Here is a 19,661-nt window from a genome sequence, read left to right on the forward strand (position 1 = left end):
CTCACCACAGAGTGTGCTGACAGCAAGAGAGTCTGAAGCCCTAACCATCACAGATGTCTGCAGAAGCCACTACAGAGCCCATAAATAGCCCCAGGTTTGGCCACTGGGTTACAGTGCCCATCTTCTAGCCCCTTTGGCCATGCCCAACTGGAATCATACACATAGGACACTGGAAGAAGATTTGCTCTGTCTCCTCTGTCCAAAGGTTCTCTCACTTTGCTGCTTCTTGGACTTAACAGCCTAGGGACTGTTCTCAGCCACGGCAGGAGGTGGGAGTTTCACTGACCTCATCTCCTACTTCTCCCCAATCACCCACCTATTCCACCACTTGCTCTCTGTTCCTTAAATACACCATATACCCCCATCTATTGTTCCTCTGAATGGAGCACTCTTCCCCCACATGATCCGTCCTTTCAGATCTTTGCTCAAATGTCCCTTTCTCCATAAGGCCTAACCTGGCTACCTCATTTAAAATTATAAACCCGGGGCGCCTGGGTGGCGCAGTCGGTTAAGCGTCCGACTTCAGCCAGGTCACGATCTCGCGGTCCGTGAGTTCGAGCCCCGCGTCGGGCTCTGGGCTGATGGCTCAGAGCCTGGAGCCTGTTTCCGATTCTGTGTCTCCCTCTCTCTCTGCCCCTCCCCCGTTCATGCTCTGTCTCTCTCTGTCCCAAAAATAAAATAAACGTTGAAAAAAAAAATAAAATAAAATTATAAACCCAACAGTAGAGGGTAGAGTACCCCCTCTACTGTTTTCCCACTGCTCTTAATCATATCATGTGCTTTCCTTATTAAGCACATTGCCTGCCTTTCCCCAGCATTCCATAAGCTCCATGGGAAAATGACTTACACCAATTTTGATTAGTGAATATACACCTGACACCTAGAAAGTGCCTAGAAACCATAGGCATGCAACAAATATGAGCTGAATGAATGAATTTCCTCTAGATAACTGCTTCAGCTTTCCTATGTAACTGTGGACTATGACCTCACTATTACCACAATACAGCTCCTTCTAACCTCCAGAGCCCCAGTTGAGAGCCAGAAGGCTAAAAGGTAACTGCTTTCCCATTCCCTTTAAAGAATGAGCTTATATTACCAATCTAATAAAACTGTTACCATTGGCCTTCTCTCCTGCTTCCAAAACACCATTAATTAGAAGGCTGAACCTCAGGGGATATGGGGAGAGCTGGCTCTTCATTCAAGCATCTGCCCACATCCTTCAAGAACAGTGTCTTCTCCTGCTGACTAGATTTTAGTTTTCAAGGGGCGTTTACATCCTGTTTATACATGTTATCTCTACTAAAACATGACAAATCGGTCTAAGAAAATACAAGTAAACCTATTTGCCAACACGGTAACTCTAGTCTTCTCATTTAGTAATTCCCTGTTAACCTACTGATTTCCTGTGCAGGACTGTAAACTCCCTGAGAGCAGAGACTCGGCTGTCCTGGTCACCACTGAGAACACACTTAGGGGCACAATAACCATTACAGTGCATAGTAAGTGCTCCTTAGTCATCTTTATTATTATTTTTTTTTTTTTTTAGTCATCTTTATTCTTATCACCACTATGTGGTTGGTCCTGGATATCAGAGGCTAGCATTGACAAGTGTATACACCCATGAATGACAGAAGAACCCAAAACTAATGGAAAATGACTCCTGCCACCTTTCGATGGGTAGATTACCCAGTGGCCTCCACTCTTCCCCATTCCCCAAAGTTCTGCAAAGACACAAGTAAAGCCAAAAGAATGTTGTTTCTAGATTCCTATCAAAATTCCAGATGAAAAACAAAAGCCTAGGAAGGGCAAGTGGCCCAAGCCACCTTCAATCACACAGCGCCCACCAGGGACAGCCTGAGCGCCCCCTATTGGTCCGGTGCGGCCCTCAGAGAAGTATTTCCGAGGCGCAGACAACACGGCTTGTTTCTACTGGACGCCGGTTCAGACAACTGCAAGAGCCGGGGAAACGACCCTCAGGAGCAACTAGAGCCAGTGACGGCGGGAGAAACGGAGACTTAGAAGACGGGAGACAGGAGAGGTGCAGATGGGGACTGAAGAGAATCGCGCGGCAGGCCGGGAAGGGAGATGTGGGAAAGCCAGGACGCGAGGTTTGCGCCGGGGAAGCGGGAAAGAGCAGAAAGCACGCGGGAAAGAGCAGGAAGCACACAGTCCCGCACCGACGTAGCAGAGCCGGGAGCCGGGTGGCGCTCGGACAGCTGTGGGGGGGCGAGACGGCCAGCCAGCGGGGAGGCTCGGGAGAAGGGCCCGGGCCTGCCTACGCACCTGAGGCTGCCATGGCGCGGGCGCAGCTCACCTGCCCCGCTCGCTGCGTGCGCGGGGCCGGGCCGGGCGGCGTCCCGGGGCGCGGGGCGGCAGGGGCGCCGGCTCGGCGCAGCACCAGCCGCCGCTCTGGAGCTTCCTCCACACGGGCTGGGAGGGCCGGTCGCGGGGGCGTGTCCACAGGGCCCGCCCCGCCTGCGGGGCACGGCCCGCGCGGCACCTGCACCCGCGGCCGTTGGGGAGGGGAAGTGAGAACCCCTACCCCACACTGGCCGGGCCGCGGGCCTGCTACCCGCGCGGCGCTCGCTGCTGTGTCCCCAGGAGATAGGGGGCGTCGCGCCACGTGCGCCCCACTCGCGGCGAAACCAGCCCGCCGGCCACCTAAGGGCAGCCCCAGCTGAAGAGAGTGTTGGGGGAAGCGGGGGGAGAGGGGAAGGTTGACCTGCCTCAGTGACCTTGGGCGGGGGTGTATCTCAGCACAGCTGGCCAAGCCATCTCCCCATCCCCTGGGGCTTTCTCCCTGAGCTGCTACCAGGGCAGGGCGCAGGAAGGGGAAGAAGCACCTTCCCTGGCACCTGGCCCTGGGTGCTTGGCGTTGCCCTTGATTACCCTTCAGTGACTTTTCTGTAATTCCTTGGACCTGGTCTCCTGATGGCACATAAGCATTCATGATTATCTCCTATGGTAAATGCATGATACAGTTACTGCCTTTCATGGCTTTGAGATGGCACCTATGGCTCTCTTAATGTTTGAGCTGAAGAAACAAGCCAAAGGCCTTGAGTGGATGCCCACAGGGAGGCAATGCTCCCCGAGGTTCCAGCAGGCCTGAGTCCAGAGCTAGAGCTCTCCATTCACCCCTGCACTCACTTGCTGCTCTTTGCTCTCCTCCCTTTGCCTGCTTCTATAATTGATCTGAACCCTTGGAGTTCTGTGCCCTTGGAGTCCTCAAAAATGCAGAGTCTAGAAGACAGATCCAGAGAGCGGAGATGAAGGAAAGATAGGACTCAAGTATAGGTGGAAATAAATGAAATGGATTTAGGAATGGAAATAGGGCTGAGGCCTATAATTATAATTTTTTACTGTTGCCATAACAAATTACCACAAACTTAGTGGCTTAAAATAACACAAATTTATTATCTTCCTGCTCTGGATTTCAGAAGTCCAACAGAAGTCCCACTGGGCTAAAATCAAGGTTATCAGCAGGGCTGGGTTCCTTTCTAGAGGCTCTAGAAGAGATCCATTTCTTTGCCTTTTTCGACTTCCAGAGTCTACCCACATTCCTTGGCTCATGGCTCCCTTCCTCTATCCTTAGAACCAGAAATATAACCTCTCTTTGACCCAGCTTAGAATATCACATCTCTCTCTGACTCTCTGACCTCCTCCCTCTTCCACTTTAAGGACATTGATCCCACCCAGATAATCCAGGAAAATCTTGCTTTTTTTTTTTTTTTTCAATGTTTATTTATTTTTGGGACAGAGAGAGACAGAGCATGAACGGGGGAGGGGCAGAGAGAGAGAGGGAGACACAGAATCGGAAACAGGCTCCAGGCTCTGAGCCATCAGCCCAGAGTCTGACGCGGGGCTCGAACTCACGGACCGCGAGATCGTGACCTGGCTGAAGTCGGACGCTTAACCGACTGCGCCACCCAGGCGCCCCAATCTTGCTTTTTTAAGAGACACTTAAAATACCTTAATATTTTCTTAATATTAATTAAGAAATTCTTAATACTAATTACTCAGCCTACCACAGGCCTGAAATTCTGAAAGAGGAAATGAGCTCCAAACCTGCTAAGCCTCACACCTGTTCCCCATGTTCAGGACCTTCTGGCCTCCAGATCAGGTTAGCTGCATCTCCTCCCCTTACCCCCGCCTCCCATCATGCACTGTCACAGCCCTGTACTGTTTTTTTGTAGAAATTATATAGCTATTTTTCTGCAACTACTTATGTTAGTTTGTGTCTCCACCATTGAACTATAAGCTCCTCAGAGGCAGAATCCAAGTCTGTCTTTTTCACCATGGAACCTCTAGCACTTGGAGCCAACTCTGGCACAGAGAATATTAATATGCTCAGCAAGTATTTGAATGAGCGAATTACTGAATATGGCCAGGAAAGACTTAAATTTGAGGCCCAAGGATAGAAGGGAATTTTCAGGCCCTGAAAATCACTGAACTTGGGGGAGGGGGAATATAAGATGTCAAAAATAGGCTGTATATAATAATAAAAGCCATCAGAGTGAGCTGAAGTTTGGAAATGTTGAGGTTGATGTGCCCATGGGATGTCCTAGGGGCTCTGTCATTGCAGGAGAGATGAGTGCCTAGGACTAGCCAGGATGTCAAATACCCATGGAGCTGAAGGTGCATGAGTGGATGGGGGAGAGAGGATAAAGAGCAAGAGCCTGGCCTCAAGGGCAGAACTTGGGGTGAGAGCCATGCTCTGGGACCACAGGAGACCAGAGTAACTAGAGGTGGGATAAAAGGCAGGCCAGAATAAGCAAGAGGCCAAGGAAGAGGATTTAAGGAGAAGGTTGTCAACAATGTGGATTGCTGTGAGGAGTCTGGGAGAATGAGGTCTAATGTAAAGATCTCCAAAGTCCCCTGGTTCCTCATGTGCACAGTGAGGGCATTCCAGCTCAGAAAATGCTAGGTAGGGCTCTATGGTTCTCTCTGGAGAACCTCACCTGAACACTATGTACCTGTTATGAACATTCCTTCACTCTTCGCGAGCCTGGGGACCCAGCTAGTCTATATTTCTCTTTGGACTCATTCCTACTGAGGGTATATTTGTCCATCTGAGGTCATTTCCTCTGACAGCCCTACTATCCAAAGGTATGGTCCTCCTTCCAGGTCCAGATGTTAGGGAGTGAAAGCCCTTTTCTGCTTCCTAACCAAGAGAATCTGCAGAACTTTGAACTGAAGGAATACTTCTATGGTTCTTATGACTCTTAGAGGGCATCCATCAGTTGTGGGTAAGGTCTCCAGTGCTGGGTCAGTAGTCCAGACTCTGAACACTCCCACTGCTACCCAACACAGGCCTCTGGAATTTGGCTGGGAAGGGGACTTAGAGGCCAACATTCCCTCAAGGCGCTAGTCCCCAATACTGGCAATTCTACCCAGTTTCTCTGTAGAGCAGGTGGGGTTGAGTTGGAGGAAGTGGTATCTGTTTTTACATCTCCATTTGACAGTTTTTATAGAATGTGGAGGGGAGGGCAGTTGCCCCTCTGGAAGGCCTTGCTCTGTCCCTGTGTCTTGGCTCTCGGGGCAAGCTGTGCAGTCAGCGTCTCCAGCACGGGATGGCTCACAGATGGCTTCTAGGCAGAATGGAGAACCCGCACATGACTGCCACCCCACCCTCTTGTTGGCTTGGTAAATAGGAGAGGCTAGAGAGATGAATATATGTTATCTAAAGAACAGAAGGATGAGGAGTGGGGAAGAAATCCCTGATTCTTACATCTTCAAGATGTTATTTCATAATCTCTCAGGCCTAAGGACCAGAGCCTTTTTCTTGGGTTGTCAAGACCCACTTACTAGGACAGAAGGTAGAGATGGAGGAGTATACTACAGCAGGTGCTTTTTTTTTTAATGTTTATTTATTCTTTGAGAGAGAGAGAGAGAGAGAGCACAAGCAGGGGAGGGGCAGAGAGAGGGACACACAGAATTCGAGGCAGGCTCTGAGCTGTCAGCACAGAGCCCAACACAGGGCTCGAACCCCCGAACCGTGAGATCATGACCTGAGCCGAAGTCGGACGTGTAACCAACTGAGTCACCCAGGCGCCCCTGCAGCAGATACTTTTAATTCCCCTTAATTCTCTTAACTATCCTATGAGGAAGATGCTAATAGTATACCCATTTTATAGAATAGAAGGTTAAATATCTTTGCCCACGACACACAGCTAGTACATTGCAGAGCTGAGTTCTGAACCCAAACAGCCTGGCTCCGGAGTCCATGCTTCTACCTACTAGATTATGTGGTAAACGCTTGAAGCAGGCCCTGCTGTGATCTAAGAGCCACACAAGTCACTGGCCTGTGTTGGCATCACCTCCAGTTGCAGGTGGGCAGGGCAAGAGCTCTGTTACCTGCCAGTTCCCCCTGCTCTGCCAGGAGTACCTTGTGCTCATGAACCGCAAGCATCAGGAAAGGCCCCTCGTTGGAGTTCCCCTGGCATCCCCTACTTCCCTGTCCCCTTCCCTGTCTGTGTCTCATCAGACCTTCAGCCCTTTGGGAGCAGGCCGTGTCTCTGACTCCACTGCATTTCCAGCTCCTAACACAGGCTCCAACACACAGCAGGTGTTCAATAAGCATTGCTTATTTTTAAATCATCAAGGCCAACCTGCCCATTTTACAGATAGACACTGATCACACAGCTAAAGCGACCTGCCCAAGGTCCCACAACCCTCATCTGAGGGGCTCATTCCTTGCTTTGTTCAAGAGTTCAGAGAGACTGTGCACATTCGCACATGTAGGGTGGAGTATGTGAAGACTGAATTACGTGGGACGGGCTGGTAGGCCATCACAGGTGGGGACAGGGAGAAAGAGTTCCAGGGTACCAGGTGCCTGGTTTAGCCTTGCCAACACCCTGGATTTATAAAGACTGCTGTCATTTCTACCTGCTCAAGACAGTCTCAGCCCAGCCCAGTGGACCCAGTAAAGACTGCCTGAGGACATTGGTAGCTTTTTAGGAATAGGTAGCTTTGCAGACAAAACCTAGAAGCCTACCCTCTTCAGGAGAGAGGTCTCCTTCCCTAGTCACCAAAATGGCCACTCCCTATGCCATAGCCCAAGGGCCCCTCACCGGGCCACTTTGAGCAAAGGCCCTTGAATCTCAAGTTCTTAGAAACAAAATATTCTTGGGAATCTGCTGGGTGGCTAACTCTACTCCAAGTGCTGTCACTTACTCAGCTTTCATGAATCTTTACCTCCAGCCAGTGAGGTAACCATATTAGTATCATCCCACTTTACAGGGGAAGAAACTGAGGTTCCAGTAAGGTAATTCACCTGACCCGTGGTCACTTGGTTAATAAGCATCAAAACGAGATTTTTTTTCCCGTCTTTTTTTTTTCAATTTTTTTTTTTTAACGTTTATTTATTTTTGAGACAGAGAGAGACAGAGCATGCATGGGGGGGAGGTCAGAGAGAGAGGGAGACACAGAATCTGAAACAGGCTCCAGGCTCTGAGCTGTCAGCACAGAGCCCGACTTGGGGCTCGAACTCACGGACCGCGAGATCATGACCTGAGCTGAAGTCGGACGCTTAACCGACTGAGCCACCCAGGTCCCCCAAAACTAGATTTTTAATTCAAATCCACTTGTTACAAAAAAGCTACCTCTTTTGCCATAGGTTATGATCCAAAAGCTATGCCAGCTCTTCTGTGCTGGTTCCATGACCCCCAACCCAAAATTAATCTTAGTGACAAGAAAAAGCAGTGTCATAAAGATTGCTGGTTGTCCACCCATTCCTCCCCTTGTTTCTTAGTAACAGTATCCTAATTTCATTTGGGGCAGCAAGGTTCCATTCCCCAGCCTCTCTTGTAACCAGGAGGAATCCAGTAAGTTGTAAGCGGAAGTCATTGTCCAGAGAGGTTCTTTATAGAATGTTTAAGTCTTTCACCCTCTCTTTTTAGTTTTCCCTTTTGCCTTTCTCCTCTTCTTTTAGTTCCTGCCAAGAAAGTGAATGGGATGACGAGACCCAACAGTCCTCTTAGATTCCGAGGTGACTGTGTGAACAGAAGCCACGTGCTAAGGACAGTGGGGCAGAAAGATGAGCAATCTGGTTCTCTACTGACCATGGAACACCCAAACAAGCCCCAGGTTTCGCCCCCCTGAACTCTTTTACATGAAAGAGAAACACATACATCTCTGTCTTATTTGAGACATGATTATTTACATGTCTTGCCATATGTAACCAAACCGAATTCTTTACTGATACGTGCATGGAAGTTAGTATTTGTTGAGCACTGACCATAATCCACCAACTTCCTAATGCTCTCATAATTAATCCTCACAATAACTCTACGTAACAGGTATTATCCCCACTTTGCAGATGAAGAAGCTGAGATTCAGAGATGTTGGGTAATTTTTCCAGAATCATTCAGCAGGTAGCAGAACTGGAGTTCAAACCCAGTTCAGTCAGAGTTCAAATTCCAAGGTCCATAGCACCATGACACAGTGGATGCTTTCAGAGAGTTCATTAAAAATACCTTCTGGGACGCCTGGGTGGCTTGGTCAGTTAAGTGTCTGACTTAGGCTCGGGTCATGGTCTCACGGTTCATGAGTTCAAGCCCCAAGTCGGGCTCTGTGCTGACAGCTCAGAGCCTGGAGTCTGCTTTGGATTCTGTCTCCCTCTTTCTCTGCCCCTCCCCCACTCATTCTCTCTCTCTCTCTCTCTCTCTCTCTCTCTCTCTCTCTCCCTCTCCCTCTCTCTCTCTCTCTCCCTCTGTCTGTCTCTCTCTCTCTCTCAAAAACAAATAAACATTAAAAAAATATTTTCTGAAGTACCTCTTGAGGACACATGGTGCTTTCAAGGTGGGGAGGAGTCACCCTTGAACCCTCAGTACTTCAAGCCACGTGCAGATGGTGCCTTCATCTGTGCATGAAAGCATGTCTTGCACATTTTCTACTTCTGCCTTCTGAGGTGCTGAAGCAGAAAGTCTAGGCAGCTGTGATAAAAATTTTAGGACTTGGCCTCATAGACTCAGAGTGTAACAGTTGGGAAAGACCCTGAGAGGTCATTATTGGACACGTGTGTCAACTAAGGCCAAAGGAGGCAAAGTGACCTTTCTAACATTATACATTGAATTGGAGGCAATACCAGGACTAGAATTCCAGTCTTAATTCCTAGTCTGGAGGGATTTGGGTTGTTTTGTTTTGTTTTGTTTTGTTATTGTTTTTTTAAGCTATATCTGACCACTTACATTTTCCACTACCAGTAAAAAAAAAAAAAAAAAAAAAAAAAGCAAATGTAGAGTCTTTCCTTGATCTGATGCTTTAACTTGGTAGTTCTTTCCCATAAATCTATCATAAACTCCTAAAAGGTTAAACCAATCTTGCTAGGATAAGCCCCATTTGATCATGATGTATCATCCTTTTTATATGTTGCCAACTTACATTTTGTTAAGGAATTTTGCATCTGCGTTAAAGATGGATATTAGTCTGTAGTTTTTTTTCTTTTTTTGTAGTATGTTTTGTTAGTTTTTGGTGTCAGGGTTAATATGGCCTCATAAAACATGTTTGGGAGTATTTACTTTTTTATTTTCTAATAAAGAAAGATTGGTATTGTTTCTTTCTGATAAGTGTCTGATGGAATTAACCATTAAAACTATCCAATATCAATTTCCTCAATAGTATAGGGTTATTTAGATTTTATACTTTATCTCTACCAGTATAGGTAAGTTGTGCTTTTCAGGTGATTCGTCCACTTAATCTAAGTTTTAAAATTTTACTGGTATGAAGTAGTTTACTATATTCCCTATAATCCTTTTAAAGCCTGGAGGATTTGTAATGATAGCCTCTCTTTTATTCCTGATACTTGAAATTTGTGTCTTCTCTTTCTCTTACTCTCTCTGACTCTAGATAGATGTTTATTAAATTTCATTGGTTTTTCCAAAGAACCAGCTTTTGGTTAATTTTTCTATTGTTTTTTTTGTTTGTTTTTTTTTTTTTTAATTTTTTTTTTTCAATGTTTATTTATTTTGGGGACAGAGAGAGACAGAGCATGAACGGGGGAGGGGCAGAGAGAGAGGGAGACACAGAATCGGAAACAGGCTCCAGGCTCTGAGCCATCAGCCCGGAGCCTGACGCGGGGCTCGAACTCACGGACCGCGAGATCGTGACCTGGCTGAAGTCGGACGCTTAACCAACTGCGCCACCCAGGCGCCCCTCTATTGTTTGTTTTTGACTTTGTTGCTTTCTGCTCAACATTATTTTCTTCTTTCTACTTACTTTGGGTTCACTTTGCTCTTATCTAGCTCCCTAAGGTTGAAAGTTTGGTGATTGATTTTATTCCTCTCATCTTTTCTTTTTTTTTTTTTAATTTATTTAATTAATTTATTTTTACAGGAGGAAATTATATTTAGTACAATTTTTTGGAATTCCTATTCCATAAAATGATGCCAGTACATTTTGGGAAAGATGTTTTTTAAGTATGTGACATTCCTAGTGTTTCAATATCCTTCTATCTTTTCTAATATAAAAATTTAAAGCTATGAGTTTCCCCTAATTCAATGCTTAAATTGCATCTTCCCAGTTTTGATATCTTGTATTTTCATTATAATTTAGTTCAAAATATTTTCTAATGTCCCCTGCGATTTCTTGTTTGAGCCATGGGTTATTTAAAAGTGAGTCAATCTCCAAATATTTGGGTTTTTAACAAATACATGCCTTACTGTTACCGATTTCTAATTTAATTCCATTATGGTCAGAAAACAGACTTTATCTGACTTCAACTTTTCTAATTTATTGAGATTCATTTTTTTTTAATTTTTTTTATTTTTTTTTTAATTTTTTTTTTTTCAACGTTTATTTATTTTTGGGACAGAGAGAGACAGAGCATGAACGGGGGAGGGGCAGAGAGAGAGGGAGACACAGAATCGGAAACAGGCTCCAGGCTCTGAGCCATCAGCCCAGAGCCTGACGCGGGGCTCGAACTCCCGGACCGCGAGATCGTGACCTGGCTGAAGTCGGACGCTTAACCGACTGCGCCACCCAGGCGCCCCTATTGAGATTCATTTTATGAATCTATAATCTATCTTGGTGAACGTACAATATGATTTGAAAAGAATATGTATTCTGCAGTTGTTGGATAGATTGTCAATTAGCTCACGATGACAGATAGTGTTTTTCTGATCTTCTACCTCTTTACTAATTTTTGTCTAGTTTTATCAATTGCTGAGAGATGCATGTTCAAATATCTGAGTGTGGTTGGGAAATTTTCTAATTCTTCCTTTAATTCTGTCCATTTTTCTTTCATGTTTCTGAACTTCCATTATTAGGCACTATTAGGCACATACACATTTAGACTATTATATCTTTCTGATGAATTAAGCTTTTTTATCTCTAGTAAATACTCTGTAAATACTTGTATCTATTTATGGTAATTCTCTTTGCTTAACATTTACTTTATCTAATGCTAATATAGCCATCTTATCATTCGTATGCTTACTGTTTACATAGCATAATTTTCCATCCGGTTACTTTCAACCTACCTGCATCTTAATACTTCACTTTTATCTCCAAAGTAAACAGCACATAGTTAAGTTTTTTGTTTTTGTTTTTTTTGTTGTTGTTGTTCTTTTTTTGTTTTTTGTTTTTATCGATTCTGGCAATCTATGACTTTCAATTGGAGTATTTAATCTATTTACACTCAATGTAATAACTACTATGGATAGATTTAGGTCTAACATTTTACTATTTATTTGTTATTTGTCCCTTCTGTATTTTAGTTTTCTATACCTCCTTTCCTGACTACCTTCATTAATTGGATATATTTAAGAATTCCATATTTGTTTATTTGCTATTTAGCTCAACCTTTTTGAGTTAACTTTTTGTTATCATTCTAGGGATTAAAATATACATTCTTAATTTTTTACTGTCTACTTCGAGTTAATATTTTACTGCTTCTCCTAAAATTTGCCATCATTTGGAACCATTTACTGTCCCCTCAACCCCTTACTTTATGCTATAGTTGTTGTATGTATAACGTCTACAAATTCTTGATACGAACATTCACAAGACAATGTTAATAATTTTTGCATCAAACATTATCTTAATAAATATTACTTTAAAGAAATTAAGAGGGAAAATAGTCTTTTATATTTACATATATTCTCCATTTCTGATGCTCTTTTGTCCGTCCTGAAGATTGAATTCTAATCTAATGTCAATTCCTTCCATCTTGATGAACTTCTTCTTGTATCTCTTGTGGTGCATGTTGGCTGGCAATAAATGTTCTAAGTTTTTGTTTAATTAAAATATATTTATTTAACTTTCATTCTTTTTTTATTTTTTTAAATTTTTTTTCAATGTTTATGTATTTATTTTGAGACAGAAAGAGACACAGAGCACAAGCAGGGGAGGGGTAGAGAAAGAGGGAGACACAGAATCCAAAGCAGGCTCCAGGCTCTGAGCTGTCAGCACAGAGCCTATTGCAGGGCTCAAACTCGTGAACCGAGTGATCATGATCTGAGACAAAGTCCGAGGCTTAACCAACCGAGCCACCCAGGCGTCCTTACTTAACTTTCATTCTTAAAGAATGTTTTTACTGGATATAGAAACCTAAGTTGACTTTTTTTTCTTACAGAACTTTAATGATATTTTTCTATTGACTCTGGCCTCCATTTTTTTCTGATAGTCAGTGGGCATTCAAATTATTACTCTTGTATATAATATATCATTTTTTTTCCTGACTACTTGTAATATTTTCTCTTTATCTTTAGTTTCAACAGTATAAGTTCAGATGTAGTCTTCTTTGTATTTATTCTGCTTGAAGTCAACTAAGCTTCCCAAGTCTGTAATCTTATGTATTTCACCAGATTTGAGGAAATTCTGGCCATTATTTCTTTAAATATTTTTCTGCACCATGGTCTTTCACCTCTCTTCAGGATGCTCTTAACACATGTGGTTGACCTTTTGGTATTATCCCCCAGATCCTTGAATCTCTGTTCGTTTTTTTGTTTTGTTTGGTTTGGTTTTTTTTTTTTTTTTTTTTTGGTCTTTTTGTTTCTATTCTTCAAATCAGATCATTTCTATTGATCTATAGTCAAGTTCGCTGACCCTTTCTGCTGTCATCTCCAAAATGCTTTCAAGCCCTATCAGGGAATTTTTCAGTTCTAGAATTTCCATTTGGTTCTTTATCAACATTTCTATTTATTTGCTGATAGTTCTTATTTTGTTGTTCACTTTGAGTATAGTTCTTATTTTGTTGTTCACTTTGAGTATAGTTCTTATTTTGTTGTTCACTTTGAGTATATACTTTACATCCTTGAGTATAGCTATAATAGCTGTTTTAAAACTCTTATCTGCTAATCCCAACATGTAGTATATCTTTGGGGTAAGTTTTGACTGAATGCCTTTTCTCTTGATATGGATCCCATTTTCCCATTCTTTCATATGCCTCATAATATTGGATTGTACCCTAGTCACTGTAAATAATACTTATAGAGACTATGGATTCTACTTTGTCTCTGAAAAATGTTTTTCTTTTATTTTTTAAAGTTTATTTACTTATTTTGAGAGAGAGAGAAAGAGAGCATGAACGAGTGGGGGAGGGGCAGAGCGAGGGAGAGAGAGAAAGAATCCCAAGCAGTCCCCACTTTCAGTGTGGAGCCCAATGCGGGACTTGATCTCACGACCTTGGGATCACAACCTGAGCAGAAATCAAGAGTGGGTCGCTTTACCAACTGAACCTGAAAAATGTTTTTCTAAAGCAGGCAATTATTTTGGTTGGACTCAAACGCCCTTGTGATGGGCAGTGGCAAAATTCTCTGTCCAGTTCTGTTTGCCTTAGCTGGGCTGCTGGGAGTCTGCCCTGCACAAGTACAGTTCAGGAATTAGCAGAGGTTTGGGCAGAGTTTGGACTCTTGCTCTCTCCTTTTTGAGATAACCCTCCTCATTTTCCAGCTGCTGTATCCTTTGATTCTTCAAGATGGCTGGACTGTACATGATCTACCTCACAGGGCAAAACTGGGGCCTGCCCTCTAGCAAAAAGGTCTAAAACTGAGAAACCCAGAGCTGTTTCCTTCTACACGTTGACTCTCCATCCAATGTCTATCTGGTTTTTGTTGCTCTCTCGTGCCTTTAGCTACTTGTTGTTTCTGTTTGTTTTGCCCAGAGCTTATCTGCTACCTGTAGGAAGGTTGGTCCCACAGAAGCTAGTCCTCCATTGTAGCGTCTCGAGCCCAATAAAAAGATAGATCAGTTGGACAGTTGCCTGAGGTACCACTCTGTGAGGAATGCTAAAACCGCACAGGAATAAATCAGAAATATGGTGCCATTTAGCTAAATTTTCCATGGGTTACTTCTTATATAACAGATAAAACACTAGAGTCCTCAAGTGGACATTTAAGAACTAAAAAAGTCCATTGGTCCAGACATGTGTCTCGGTCAATGCATATATGTATCTAACTCATGTGTTTTAAGTTGCATAATCCTCTATAGCACCTAATATATCAACTGTCCTCTGATGATGGACAGTCACATTAAGCTCTTTTTCTTCAGATTAGGGGCATCTATAGTCATGCTATAGTAAATTTTCTTGAATATATTTCTTTATATACTGGTATTATTCTTTCTGTAGAATACATTACAAAAAGTAGTATTTCTGGATTGAGGAATAGGTGAATTTTTTTTTAATGTTTTTATTTATTTTTGAGACAGAGAGAGACAGAGCATGAGCAGGGAAGGGGCAGAGAGAGAGGGAGACACAGAATCTGAAGCAGGCTCCAGGCTCCGAGCTGTCAGCACAGAGCCTGACGCGGGGCTGGAACCCACAGACAGTGAAATCGTGACCCGAGCTGAAGTTGGACGCTTAACCGACTGAGCCACCCAGGCACCCCAATACGTGCATTTTTAATACATATTATTATAATACTTTACAGAGATGCTGTAGAAATTCACATTCCATGCTCATATGGCTAGTCTTACCAATATTTTTTATTTTTGCTAATCTGATGGATCAAAATGCTATACTTTTATTGTGCTAATTTGCATTTTCTTGAATACCAGTGAGGTTAAGAATCTTTTATATCATTCATGATTTATATCTTTTTTTCTGGAAGTACCTATGGATATGCTTTATCAAATTTTGATTGGCTTGTCTTTTTTTTTTTTTTTTTTTTTTGGTTTGTAGGAGCTAAGGTACATTAGCAACATTCATCCTTTATCATGTATATTTTAAGTATTTAGTCTTTTGACTTTGTTTATAGTTTCTTTTGCTATACAAAAAAAAATGTGTTCATTTTTAAGAGATGATGTGACTATTATTTTAGGTGCTGACACTTAGGGTTTCTAAGTTTTATCTTTCACATCAGAAAGTCTTCTTTACTTTATGATTTTATAAATAATTCCTTACATTTTTATCTAATATTTTTTTATTTTTCACATTTAGACTTAGAGTCCATCTGGAGTTTATTTTTGCATATGATGTGGAGTAGAAGTATCATCATATTTTCTTCCAGATGGATAGTCAGTTCTGCCAACACCATATATTAAGTAAACCATCTTTCTCCCTCTAAATTAAATGTCATCTTTATTTATATTAAGTCCTTGTTTGAATTTGTTTCTGGACTCTTTATTATTATTATTATTCTATTTGTATTGTTTATACCTATGCTATACATATGGTTTTATCATAATAGAATTACAGTAAGTTTTATTATCTGGTATACAAGGTAGAGATTGTGTTTAGCTATTGGATAGCTAAACATGGAAAACAAACAACAGAAACTTAAATAAGAAATAGATTTATTTCTATCCTGTAGAAGAAGTCTGGTATAAAGCGGCCAGGGTTAGCATAGTAGCACCATGAACCCGGGCTTCTTTAGGGCACCTGAGTGGCTCAGTTGGTTAAGCTTCAGATTCTTGGTTTCACCTCAGGCCGTGGTCTCATGGTTCGTGGGTTCGGGCCCTGCTGGGGATTCTCTCTCTGCCTCTCTCTTTCAAAATAAATAAATCCACTTTTTAAAAAAATCACTAAAAACCCAAGCACCTTCATTATTCTGCCTAGCCATTCTTCGCAGTGGCTTTCAACCTCAGTCAGAACCTCCTTGTGCTCCGAGATGGTTGCTGAAGTTCCAGCCATATATCCCTTTATCCAGGCAGGAAGCAAACAGAGTGGGGAGGGGCCAGAAGGGCACATGCCAGCTGTCTGACACTTTTAGGGGCTTTTCTGGAAGTCACAACTAAAAAGTTTATTTACATCTTTATCTGTATTTACATCTTTATCTGTAAGGGAAGGAGACAGTGCTTGCTTTGGTAGCACATATACTAAAATTGTAAGGGAAGCAGAGAAATGAAGTCTTTTAGTTGCTGGATATTGTGTGTGAACCTGGTTTGTCTCAGCTATATCTAGTAAGATAAGCCCTTCCTCCTCCCCATTTTTTAAATTTGTTTTTGTTACTCTCAGGCATTTATGTTTTTTAATTAATAGACTTTATTTTTAGAACAGTTTTAGATTTCTAGAAAAATCAAACAGTACAGAGAGTTTGCATATACCCCCTTCCTATATACAGTTTCCTCTATCATTAACATCTTGCATTAGCATGGTGCATTTGTTATAATTAGTTGACCAATGGTGATATATTACTATTGACTAAAGTCCATAGTTTACATTAAGGTTCTCTATATTGTACATTTCTATGGGTTTTGACAAATACATACTATCATGTGTCCACCATCACAACATCATATAGAATCATTTCACCACACTGAAAATCCACTATGCTTCACTTATTCATACTGCCCCCAACACCCCTGAACTCCTGGCAGCCACTATTCTTTTTACAATCTCAATCGTTTGGTTTTTCCCAAATGTCATGTAGTATGCAGCCTTTTCAGACTAGGAAAGTTTTGTAAGAAACTGCCTCCAAGTGGCTGTAACATTTTGCATTCCTATCAGCAGTGAATGAGAGTGCCTATTGTTCTGTATCCTCCCCAGCATTTGGTGTTATCAGTGTTTTAGATTTTAGACATTCTCATAGTTTTGAAGCAGTATTTCATTGTTGTTTTAATTTGCAGTTCCCTAATGATACACGATGTTGAATATATTTTCATATATTTATTTGCCATCTGTATATGTTCTTTGGTGAGGTGTCTGTTAAGACATTTTGCCCACTTTTTAACTGGGTTGTTTGTTCTCTTATTGTTGGGCTTTAAGAGTTCTTTGTTTATTTTGTATTCAAGGTCTTTATCAGACATGTGTTTTGCAAATATTTTCTCCCATTCTATGGCTTGTATTTTTATTCTCTGAACATTGTCTTTCACAGAAATTAAATTTCTTATTTTAATAAAGCCCACTGATCAATTTTTTCTTTCATGATTGTGTTTTCGGTGTTGTATCTAAAAGTAAGAGCCAAACCCATGGTGACCTAGATTTTCTTCTATATTATTGTCTAGAAATTTTATATTTTTATGTTTTACAGTTAGGTCTATGATTCCTTTTGAATTAATTTCTGTAAAAGGTTTAAGATCTCTGTCTAAATTCTTTTTTTCCTGTCTTTCTTTTCATTTATTTATTTATTTATTTATTTATTTATTTATTTATTTATTGGCATATAGATGTCCAGTTTTCCAGCACCATTTGTTGAAAAGACTATCCTTTCTCCATTGACTTGCCTTTTCTCTTTTGTCTAAAAGATCAGTAACTATATTTGTGTGGGTTTATGTCTGGGCTCTATTCTGTTTCACTGATCTCTTTATTTTTTTTTATTTTATATTTTGTCAATACTATACTGTCTTGATTACTGTAGTTTTATAGTAAGTCTTAAAGTTGTCATGTCAGACCTCCAACTTTGTTCTTCTTCAGCATCAAGATGACTGTTTAGGGTCTCTTGCCTTTCTATATAAACTTTAGGATCACTTTGTTGATAATATACAAAATAACCTCCTGGGATTTAGATTGAGATTAAATCAAATCTTTAGATCAAGTTGGCAAGAATTGATATTTAACAATATTGAGTCTTTCTATCCATGAACATGTAATATTTCTCCAATTATTTAGATCTTTGATTTCATTAGAGTTTTGTAGTTTTCTTCATATAGATTCTGTTTATATTTTGCTAGAAATATATAAGTATTTCTCTTTTTTTTCTAGTCCTAATGTAAATGGTATTATTTTTTTTATTTCAAATTCATTTGTTCATTGCTGCTGTTTGGGAAAGCCATAGACTTTTGGATATTAAACTTGTTATTTTGCAATCATGCCATCATAGCTTGCTAGTCCTGGGAAGGTTTGTTTGTTTGTTTGGTCAGTTCCTTGTGGTTTTCTATATAGACAATCTTGTCATCTGTGAGCAAAAACAGTTTTATCTCTTCCTTGCCAAACTGTAATCCTTTTATTTCATTTTCTTGTCTTTTTGTATTAGCTAGGACTTCCAGTACAATTTTGTTTTTGTTTTAAGATTTTATTTTAAGTAATCTCTACACCGACCATGGGGCTCAAACTCACAACCCTCGAGTTTAAGAGTCTCATGCTCTGCTGACTCATGCTCTACTGAGCCAGCCAGGCACCCCTCCAGTACAATTTTGAATAGCAGTGGTGAGAGTAGACATCCTTGCCTTGTTCCCAATCATAGAGGGAAAGCATCTATTTTCCCACCATTAAGAATGATTCTAGGGCACCTGGGTGGCTCAGTTAGTTAACCATCAGACTTTGGCTCAGGTCATGATCTCACAGTTCCCGAGTTTGAGTCCCACATCAGGTGAGCTCAAGCGAGCTTGAGCCCTGCTTCAGGTAAAAACATGAGCCCCACCTCAGGTAAGCCCCGCATGTCTCTCTCTCTCTCTCCCTCTCTCTCTCCCTCTCCCACTCTCTCTCTGCTCCTTGCTCATTTGCATCCTCTCTCTCTCTCAAAAAAAAAAGAATTCTAGCTGTAAGTTTTTGTGGGTGTTCTTTATCAAGCTGAGGAAGTTCCGTTCTAGTCTTGGTTTGCTGAAAATTTTTAGAATGAATTGGTATTGGATTTTGTCAGATGCTTTTTCTGCACCAATTGATATGATCATATGGTTTTTCTTCCTTAGCCTGTTGATGAGATGGATTACATTAATTGATTTTTGAATATTGAAATAGCCTTGTAATACCTGGAATAAATCCCGTTTGGTTGTGGTGTATAATTCTTTTTATATATTGTGGCATTTTATTTGCTAACATTTGTTGAGGATTTTTGCATAGATATTCATGAGTGAAATCAGTCCTGGGTTTTCCCTTCTTGTAATGTATTTATCTGGTCCTGGTATTAGGGTAATGCTGGCCTCACAGAATGAGTCAAGAAGTGTTTCCTCCGTTTCTATTTTCTGGAAGAGATTCTAGAGAATTGGTATCATTTCTTCTAGAAATGTTTGGTAGAAATCACCAGTAAGCCCATCTGATCCTGGTGCTTTCTGTTTTGGAATGTTACTGATTATTGATTCAATTTCTTTAAAAGATAGAGGCCTATTCAGGTTATCTGTTTCTCCTTTTGTGAGTTTTAGTAGTTTGCATCTTTCAAGAAATTAGTTCATTTCATCTAAGCTATCAATTTTGTGGGCATAGAGTTTGTTCATAATACTGTTTTATTATCCTTTTCATGTTCAGTAGAGATGACTCTTATTTCATTTCTGATATTAGTTATTTGTATCTTCTTTTTTTTTTCTCTGTTAGCCTGACAAGAGGTTTGTTATTTTTTATTTATTTCTTT

General features: G+C 41.3%; 1 protein-coding gene and 1 long non-coding RNA gene across 2 annotated transcripts in view; one reads left to right on the forward strand and one right to left on the reverse strand.

Moving 5' to 3' along the window:
- The window catches only part of PIK3AP1 (phosphoinositide-3-kinase adaptor protein 1), a 121,093-nt gene extending 118,722 nt beyond the window's left edge, over nt 1–2,371 (reverse strand). Inside the window, exon 1 of the mRNA XM_047073224.1 lies at nt 2,284–2,371. Coding sequence (XP_046929180.1) covers nt 2,284–2,296 — 13 coding nt within the window. The 5' untranslated portion in view covers nt 2,297–2,371. The remainder of the gene's footprint in view (nt 1–2,283) is intronic.
- LOC124507024 (uncharacterized) overlaps nt 1,891–19,661 on the forward strand; it is a 91,725-nt gene continuing 73,954 nt past the window's right edge. The window contains exon 1 of the long non-coding RNA XR_006960924.1: nt 1,891–2,038. This is a non-coding gene — a long non-coding RNA (uncharacterized LOC124507024). The remainder of the gene's footprint in view (nt 2,039–19,661) is intronic.

Source organism: Lynx rufus, unplaced genomic scaffold (genome assembly GCF_022079265.1).
Source record: "Lynx rufus isolate CCGP_SWC_20201006 ecotype Redwood Valley unplaced genomic scaffold, mLynRuf1.p SCAF_11, whole genome shotgun sequence".
Lineage (NCBI taxonomy): Eukaryota > Metazoa > Chordata > Mammalia > Carnivora > Felidae > Lynx > Lynx rufus.